At 31.5% G+C, this 10,511-nt stretch overlaps 1 protein-coding gene across 1 annotated transcript; it reads left to right on the forward strand.

Annotated features, from left to right (window-relative positions):
* The first annotated feature begins 8,144 nt into the window (after nucleotides 1-8,144).
* On the forward strand, nucleotides 8,145-10,238 carry LOC114758689 (putative pentatricopeptide repeat-containing protein At3g01580). Its single transcript, XM_028947761.1, has one exon. The coding sequence runs from the start codon at nucleotides 8,145-8,147 to the stop codon at nucleotides 10,236-10,238; it is 2,094 nt and encodes a 697-aa protein (XP_028803594.1).
* The last annotated feature ends 273 nt before the right edge of the window (nucleotides 10,239-10,511 follow it).

Genomic DNA, 10,511 nt, shown 5'->3' on the forward strand with positions numbered 1-10,511 from the left:
CAAAGAAGAGAACTGGGGGAAGGGTTGGGATGGGATCACGTCACGGGGAAGAAGATGAAGAACGCATAAATGGATGCGAAGAATGAGGAGTGAATAGTGATGTGCTGACTGCTGAATGATCGAGCAAGTTGTGGGGTAGAGTGAAGATCGGATCTGGACCGTGGGATTAAATGCTTTTAAAGAGGAGCGCGAAAATCGTGCGAACATTTTTCTCCTTTGAACTTTGAACTTTGAAGTGCGTCCTAAAAATTTGTTCACAAATTTAGTTACTCAAAAATTTAATTAATATAATTATTTAATATCTTATTAAATACTATTTATTCTTTTTGATATAATTCTCTAATATTATTTAATGCATAATTTGTATATGATATTATCGAATTAAAGTTGAGCATTGTTAAATTCGTATCAAAGTTGGTTCTTCGGGTATTAGTTTTTTTTAGACTTAACATAATTTTTGGTTCATGAAATTTAGATCTATTATAATTTTGGTCTATTTTAGTCTTTAAAATTTAATTCATCCTGAAATGTTAGTTTTTTGAGTTGCAATGATATCAAAATCTACTAAAAGATCATAAATAGCATTAAAAGTTATGTTGATGTGGACTAATCAAATAGCATTTAATTATATTTTGTGTGGTTACCCAAAAAAAAAAAAACATGTCCTCAAAATATACTCTTCTGGTCCTATTTATAAGATACTTTCAGTATGTTTTACACAGACCAAGAAAAATCTTAAACTTTATTAATTCTCATTTAAAATTTAATGACTTTCCAACTTTATCCCTATTTAATATACATTATACTACCTCCGATCCTAATTATAAGAGCTAGTTGACTAATTTGAGGAGATTAAGGAAAGAAGTTATGTTAGTTATTTGTAATAAATAGATGTTGTCTTTCCTAAAATATCCATGCTAATCAAGTATATTGGTTAGAATTACCATTATTAGAAGGATTACCTTGAGAAAAAATACATAAATATGAGAGACAAAGTGGATTGAGGCTTTATAATTAGGACCAAACTAAAAGTCAAACGAGGTCTTATATTAAGGACCGGAGGTAGTATCTCATATAAACAAAGTCAACACAATAATAAATAAGAGGTAAAATTGTACATCCATATAAAAAATTTCTCTCAGTGCCCTATAAATAGGACCAAAAAATATATTCTCTCTCTGTCCTGTAAATAGGACCAGAGGAGTAACACAGAACAATTATATAACAGGGATGAGATCTCAAAATGCAGCATAGAAACAGCTCTTGAAATGAACAAGAAGAAAGAAAAACTGAGGGCATAAACTACTGCTTTTTGAGGACCTATTTTTTCTTTTTGGTTATTCACACAAGATCCAACTAAGTGTTATTTTCTGAGTCAACATCATCATTCTAGCATTGTTTATGATAATTTAGTATATTCCAAAACCATTACACTTTCAGGGCCAAGCATTTTAAAATAGAATAAATTCTAAAGACTAAACCCGTAGGATTAAAATTTGAGAGATTAAAATTAAAATAAACTCAAATTTTAGAGACAAAAAATTATATTAGCCTTTTTTTATTCACAATATTTTAACACTAATTTTATTCCAAACCAAATAAAAAGATTACATAAAAAGGTTAGTCATTACATTCGGTTAAATTGAGAAAAGTGCAAATAAATTAAAAGGGAAGGCTGGTCCAACATAATTGTAATAAGTAGATAGAAATAACAAACGACAATAAAAAAAATTAATATAATAAAAACAGAGAAAGGAAATGCAACATCATGAAAACTAAAACAGACTTGTGTTTGATTGTAGTCCCAATTTTTACAGGCAGATTTGAGACAGCCCAAAGTTTAAATCCCTTGTTGTACCAATCATTTCTCTTCCATGCATGAATGCTCATTAGTACGCACCTATTTTTCTTGAAGTTGCATCACACGAAGAAACTGGTAGACCTTGCTTTCAAGAGATAATTCTACTGTGAAGCATTGAAACAACCCAATGACGACTCACAATGTCTGCCCCCTTTTGGGTGTTAAAAGAAGCTCTAGTATTAAAAACTAGAGATATACAATTGCGACAAAGATGAACATGGAAACTTGGTGATGGATCTAGAAGGCAAAAAATGAGAACAACATCAAAAGCGAACAGATCCAAAAGGTCTAAGGAAAACACCCATGGCAAACAACTGAAATGAAAAATAGGCGAAAGATAAACACAAGCATGTTGCAAGAAGCCTAAGAGCACGTTTGGTGAGAAAGATAAATACTTCTAAAGTGAAACTTGCTAATCGTTATATATAAAAATAGACTCAATAGCTTTTTGACAACATCTATCTCAATAAAAATGTTTCCATATAAAATAGATATGATTTTTCAAGTCTGATTCAAAATCTGGTGAGAAAACCGTTTTTGACCCTTACTTACAGTTTTGATCATAACTTTAAAATTACAAAGTGTTTTTGAATGAGTCTCATTGTATTAAAAACTAGACTCAGAGAACTTTTTAAAAATACCTCATTTGCTCAATTTGAATTTAAATTGAGAAAGTTATATCTAATCAAAAGTTACTCTATTTAAAACATTAAAAACAGAGATGTAATGAACTCAAACTTTATACGAAAAGTTGAAATGTGCCGTGTATAAATTAGAATTTGCATAAACAAATTCTAATTTATATTCATAAACCCATAGTTAGACTTTAAGCTGTGAGAAAGAAATAAGTATATTCAAAATTGATGTAAAAGAAGTTGAATTTGTTGCATTAAATTCAAATTTCCGAATAGATTCAAATTTGATATAAGAAAATTTAAATTTTCTACATCAAATTTTCTTGAAAATAAATTTCAAAATATAAAGAGTTTTTAAATGAGTCTTATTGCATTTAAAATTAAACTTAAAGAGTTTTTTTTAATTATAAATCATTTGACTCATTTAAATTTAAATTAACAAATGTATGTCATCTAAAAATTCACATTTTAATTGACTTTATTTATGTCCATTCAAATTTATAAATTGTTTGGTTATACTTTATTTCTTGTTTCTTTCTTGTGAATTTAATTTTATTCCAACTTCTGTGTTATATTTCATTTATATTTTGTTATTTAATTTTTTAAAATCATTTAGCATCTATAGTTATTTTTATATTTAATATTGAATATTTGTATTTATTCAAATTATAATATTTTTTTTACTTTTTGGAATTATTATTCTTTAATAATATTATTACTTCTATAAGGTAAAACAGCATTTTTATTTAATAATATTATTTTTAATTAAGGGTAACACGATAAAATTGCATAATTTTACAGCCTATTTTTACCCAACCAACCATAAAATTTTCTGTCAACCCGTTTTTCATTTCAGTACTTACCAAACATGCCATCACCCAAAAATTTTTCATTTCATTCCATTCCATTCCATTCTTTTCAGTTCTTTTTCACTCCAATCAAAATTTTTTTTTTTAACCAAACAGGTCTAAGTGAGTCAATAACAGGCACAACACTACCCATTTCATACCCGCAATTCCGCTAAAAACCCAGAGAGTCAAATGTTGATAACACGAGTCTTTTTGACTGAAGATTCATGAAAATGCAGAATTTAAAGAAAATTCATTTTTTCAAAAATTATTTTAATGCTGAATAATATTACTTTTTGCGCCTCTTTTAAAAGAGGCAATTTTTTAGTATGATTTTCATTTACTAATTAAATAAATTATTTATATGGTAAAATTTTTCTCTTATACTCTCCATATATGTAAGGTTATTTTTGAAAACAAAATATTACATTTTTTTTTGCATATGTATTATTTTTTTTCAACTATATATTTAGTGTCTCTATCTAATTCTAACAAATCTTTTTATCAATCCAATTCAACTAATTGTATGTTATAAAAAAAATAGCATCAACTCATCTGGTCCCAGGGTGTGATAAGATGGATATGTTATTACTGAAGTCTAGGGACTAGGCATTTTTTTTTTTAAAACATAACTTTTACAATCAATTTCACTAATTTTGAAATAGAAATTAATAAGTCATGATTCCAACTTAGGGCTTGTTTGTGACAACGTTTTGTCACCAAAACGTGCAATGAAAATCGCAATCGTGTGATGAGATGAAATTAAAGCGTTTCTATTGGCGGTTGGCAATTTAGCTTTTGGATGAAAAGTATGATAAAACTATAAAAGCAAAAATTTGATATTTATGGGTTTTGAAATGTGGAGAGAGAAGTTAAAAAAAAAATGCAAGCGTTGCAGTCTCATCTTTAAAAAATTTATCATAAATCATATTATACTATCTTATTTATATTGAAATTTATAATCCATCTGATTCAAAATATAAGTATCAAATTTTTGAAGGTGTTTGACCTTTTTATAAGCTATAATTTGTATTTGTCTAATTATTTAATGTATTTTTTACATTTTTATCCTGATTAATTACTTCTCTCTCATCTCTTTTTCTACTTATTCTTTCTCCTACCTACTCTCCCCATTTATTATTATTTTTTCATATTTGTATAATATGTATTATTTAATATATGCTCTTCTTTTGCCGTTTTACAACTTAGCTTGGCTTTCTAATAATAATGTAAACAATTTTATTGTTACAAACTTATTTATTTATAAAAATCAATCTAAACTTAAATCACATTAAATCACATTACTCAATTTAAACTTTATCCAATCTTAAATTTTCAAAAATCTGATTGAAAATAAATCACTTTTTGTACCGCTAATTGACACCACTGTCGAATAGCATCAAAATAATATAAAACTAGATTTTGCAGTAAAGCGCAACCTAGGTCGTCTCCCGATGAGCCAATGAGTTAATCACTTAAATTAAGAATTTCGATAAGAAAAAGATCACTCGAAAATGCTTTTAAAAAAAAAAAAAGGAGGAGTTTTGTAAACTGAAGATTAAAAGTCTAATTAACTAGTAAAAGAAAATGACAACAGAGCAAATTGACAACTAACACGAATTTATAATGGCGATGCAATTAACTACAAGTTCTTCCCTTGGGATGTAATGGTCCTTGTCCAGATAAAAGATTCAATTCCTTTGATTGAGATTCCTTAAGAAGATTTCCCAACTAAAATCCTTGAATTATCATTCAAGTTTTATGCTCTTGTTTAAATCAAAGTTCAATGACATCTCACTTAAACTCCAAATTAAACTTAAGCAACAATTAATTCTGAAATTTTAACAAACAGAGAAAATCAATCAATTTCCTCCTTTAATTTCCCTCTCAAACTTCCAATCAATCGATTAAGGGCTTATGACCTCTCAATAATTCAAGAAAAATAGCAAAGTAAACATATTCCAAATCTGGAAAATATAAACTTGCACAAATTAAATCCTAACAGTGAGGAATTGTAGAAACTATCAAATCTGAAATTTCAAAAGCCTACTAGTTCAAGTTATAAATCTATAATCAGGAATTTTCAGCACAAATCCTCATCGGATACACCACATATTATATTCAAATCTGAACACACATTGAGCACAGAAAAATTGCGTATAAAAGAGAGTCAAAAGAAAGGAAAATTAAATAAGAATCTCAACCAAAAGAGTTCCCATTACAAGTCTTGGACTCTTATTACAAACCCAAGGTTCAAACTTATAGTTAACTACAGATGAAATTAGAAGTTCATGGCAGAAAATAAGAGCACAACGTTACTGATCATGGAGAAAAGAAGGCGTCGCAGAACTTTGGAGAAGAATAAAAGTGAAGATCGCTCCTCTGGTCCTTTTTCTCCGTCTGCGTCTGCGTATGCGTATCTATTGATCTCCTCCCCACTTTTTTCCTCTAATGCTAACCGCCTCCTCCCCATTTTTTCTTTTTTTTTTTTTCCTTTAAAACTTCCGCCACTCCTCCTCTTTCAAACTAAAGTAATATAAAATAAAATAAAAATAATTAAATACCCTAAAACTATTTACACAATTTCACCCAAGAGAAAAATTAAAATCAAGATAGTAATTTTAATCAACTTCAGCCCAAATAATCTCCATCATCAATCTTCAATTTATCTCCCAAAATCTGCACAAGATAAGATAATAATCAATAGCCACATATGCAAAAATATTAAATGAAGATTTAACCATAAATTTCTAAGATTTAATCAATTAATTTCCATTAAGTGTAAAATGTCTATAAAATAAAATATGATCTAATTAAACTCAATTAGGCACAATTTCTCACTAAAAAGACCAAATGGAGAGGATAAAAAGTATGTAAAAATGTGATTTATCACTAATCTAAACATGCCCCTAAATACTTTAAAAAAATGGAAAAAACAAAAGTCATGTCTTCAAGAAATTTTCATTTCATTTCACCAAATGTGAACTAGAAATTTACACAGCAACAAATTTTACTCAACTTTTGTTATCATCAATTTATCATATGAAATTTAGGAATTGAGCGTTCCTTGAATATATGACTTTTTTTTTTCCTTAAGTGCTTAGGTTGAAATTACAATTTACTCGTTTCTATTCCAAAATTGATAAACTGAATTAAAAATTTGTCATTATCATCTACAGTTTAGGAATTGAGCATTTCCTCAAGATATGATATCTTTAATCCATTTTATCAAATTTAAAATAAAAATTAACAAGTCACAATTTCAACTTAAAATACTTGTGAAAATGGGAGCCAGCAACTTTTAAAGTTGAAATGCTATTAACAAAATTTCATTCCATTTTGTTAAAGTGGAACCAGAAATTTAAACAACAATGTTGACTTAAACATTCTATTTATCTAAATTATCAATAGTTGATAAAATGTAGACAATTAATATACAAAACAAAAGTTGTGAATAACTTATATTCAAAGCTAACTTGTGAATAATTTATATTCAAAGCTAAGTAAGTAAGTTAATTTATACATATTTGCATTAGTATGATACTATGATTGCAAATTATTGGCAATTAAGTTGTGCCTTTTAATTTTGGCACTAAGGGCCTGTTTGGCAATTTGCCCAAATCATGGTTTGGGCCAAAAAATTGCCAAGAGAAAAAAACACAAACTATCATTTTGGTTCAAAAACCATGGTTTGGGAAGAAGTGAAATTGATCTGTTTTTGGCTCAAAAATTAGAGTGTTAGAGCACATTCCAACGGATATGTGAATTTTTTTTTATGAGACAGATATACCCTTCAATTATTTATTTCATGTTTAAAATCTTTAAAGCAAATTAATATTTTTCTGAGATCAAATCTCACTTTCACTATTTTTTAGGAAAAAGAAAACTCCCACCGGTAACCGGCGCTAGTGGCTCTAGAAAGGAGGTTATAAACTTTTTCCGCCTTAAAATAAGGGCATTTGTGTCTTTTTATTTTTGAATTTGATAATCCCATTCTATGATGTTCTACCTTCATGGGATTATGCAAATTTAGCTTCCTTTTTGGCACTTCCAATTTTCAAATTCTTTTTAATAACTAATTTAATTAATTTTAGTAATTATTGGAGGAAAAAAAAAAAAGAAACAGAGATGACGACAAATTAATACGGGTCAGGTAATCGAAACGGGTCGGGGTGAAAAAAAAAAAAGAGAGTTGGGTACCGGCCTCCTCTTTCTCGATCCTCTGTCGCAGCTCGTTCGTCTCCGTTGTCCCTCCGTCCTCATGCGTGCTCTGACTTCTTCTTCGTCATTTCAAGCTTTCTACGGTGGGTCGCCCTTTTCCCTCTGGCTTCGTCTCCCCTGCTGAGCTTAATTCGTTTTCCCCGGCGTCGTCAACAGGATGGGTTAGTGAGATATCTATGAAGGCAAATTAAAGGTCGTGATTCATCAGTGTTGAACTGCCCGTAGCGTATATAATTGTTTATCGCTGCTTTGCTGAAAAGATGATTCCTTTGCAGGAACAAAAATTTATAGGGGATAGTCAGTTGGTAACAATCCATGTCTGGTTTAAAGATGTTGTGTATAGCCGCCTACTTGCCTTATTTAACAATCCATTTTTAGTGAGTTAAAGTGATTACCCAGTGGTGTGCGATGAAGAAACATGAGGCCATGCCTGATATGTATTCTTTTCAGCCGAGGCCGACTAAACAACTTTGAAGCTGCGGTGGGCAGTGGCAATAGCCAATATATTTGTTACTTTGTTTGCCTATTTGGTGCCAACTGAACTACTTCGGAATTTATGAAATTGACTATTCACTGTACATGAGAAGAAAAGAAATTTTAGTGAAGTTATTGGAAACTTGTTGCAGTGAGATATTAATTGAGCAGTTGCACTCGCAGTGTTTGAAATCGGGCCTTGCACATGATAGGTTCATTGCAACCAAACTTAGTGTACTGTATACTAAATATGCACCAATCAGGCATGCACGGTTACTGTTCGAAGAAACACCTTACAAAACTGCTTATCTATGGAATTCCATGCTTAGGGGCTTGTGTAGGAAGAGAGCATGGGAAGAGACCTTATGCCTATTTCGCCAAATGATTGTTAATTCTGTGTCCGCTAAGGACAGACCTGACAGCTTCACGTTGTCTGTTGCTCTGAAATCATGCACAGGTCTTTTGGAGCTTGAATTGGGAAAAACAATTCATGGATTTGTCAAGAAGAAGATGGATATGGACATGTTTGTGGGGTCGGCTTTAATTGAGCTGTATGCAAAATGTGGACAAATGAATGATGCTGCCAAAGTTTTTATGGAATATTCAAAACCAGATGTTGTTTTATGGACTTCGATGGTTACTGGGTATGAGCAGAATGGCAATCCTAGAGAAGCATTGTCTGTTTTTTCTTGTATGACCACGTTAGAGCATGTAAATCCTGACCCAGTGACACTTGTTAGTGCTGTTTCTGCTTGTGCTAAATTATCTGATTTTAAGCGTGGAAGTAGTATCCATGGGTATGTAATAAGAAGGGGCTTTACCATGAAATTAGCTCTGGTCAACTCATTCCTAAATTTATTTGCAAAAACAGGTGCGATCAAGATTGCAGCTAATTTGTTCAAGGAAATGCCTAATAAGGATATTATATCTTGGAGCACAATGGTTGCATGTTATGCCAATAATGGAGCTGGAAACAACGCATTAGATCTTTTCAATGAAATGATTGATAAAGGAGTTGAACCAAACTCAGTTACTGTAGTTAGTGCATTGCGTGCATGTGCATCCACTTCCAATTTGGAAGTAGGCATACAAATTCATAAGTTGGCAGTTGATAAAGGTTTTGAGCTGGATTTATCAGTCTCTACAGCTCTGATCGACATGTATATGAAGTGTTATTCACCTGAAAATGCCATTAGTATCTTCAGAAGAATGCCCAAGAAAGATGTGGTCGCATGGGCTGCTTTGATAAGTGGGTATGCTCAAATTGGAATGGCACACATATCAATGGAGGTTTTCTGCAACATGTTATCTCATGGAACCCGACCAGATGCAGTTGCCATAGTGAAGATTCTCACTGCTTCCTCTGAATTGGGGATTCTTCAGCAAGCTGCTTGTCTACATGGTTTTGTTCTTAAAAGTGGGTTCAATGGTAACGTATTTATTGGAGCAGCTCTCGTTGAGTTGTATGCAAAAAGTGGTAGCATATACAATGCCAACAAGGTTTTCAAAGTAATGATTGATAGAGATGTTGTTGCTTGGAGCTCAATCATTGCAGCATATGGACTCCATGGCCAAGGAGAAGAGGCTTTGAAATTATTTAATCACATGGTAAATATTTCAGATCTTAAGCCTAACAATATAACCTTCCTTTCCATTCTATCTGCTTGTAGTCATGCAGGTTTGGTTGAGGAGGGCTTAAAGATGTTTGATATGATGTTAAATAAGTACCAACTAAAGCCACAATCAGAGCATTATGGTATAATGGTTGATCTTCTTGGTCGCATGGGAGAACTGGATAGGGCAATGGACATAATTAATCATATGCCTATGCCAGCTGGGCCTCATGTTTGGGGAGCCTTACTTGGTGCGAGCCGGATACACCAAAATTTAAAGATGGGGGAGATTGCAGCAACGAATCTTTTCTCATTAGATCCTAATCATGCAGGATATTTTATACTTTTATCAAATATCTATGCTGGTGAGAAAAATTGGCATAATGCTGCAAGGCTTAGAACATTGATAAAGGAGAATAGGTTGAAAAAGATAGTGGGACAAAGCATGGTTGAAGTGAAAAATGAGGTTCACAGTTTTGTAACTAGTGATAAATTGCATGCCGAATCTGATCAGATTTATGATGTTCTGAGAAAATTAGAGGGAAAATTGAGGGAAGAAGGGCATGCTCCTCGGTTGCAGGAATAGGAAATTTCGTATGTTCTCCTCACAATTGGGTGTGATCCTATGTCCGATTTGCAAGTTCTGCTCAAATTTTTTGACTCGATAGTGTTTTAGTGCTGTTGCGATGTTGCCCATGTTTAATCTAACACTGTTACACACACAAAGCAAGGGCATATTTTACCTCCTTCTGCCGTTTCTGCTTTTGTTTTTTCCCCAGTCCCTGTTGTTATGAATCCTCTTACTCTATTTTGTTTCTTCTCTGAATTCTTATCCAGTCCCCCTTCTAACTGAATGTTG

Source organism: Neltuma alba, unplaced genomic scaffold (assembly GCF_004799145.2).
Source record: "Neltuma alba isolate B1F8T4 unplaced genomic scaffold, ASM479914v2 tig00010742_pilon, whole genome shotgun sequence".
NCBI classification, from domain to species: domain Eukaryota; kingdom Viridiplantae; phylum Streptophyta; class Magnoliopsida; order Fabales; family Fabaceae; genus Neltuma; species Neltuma alba.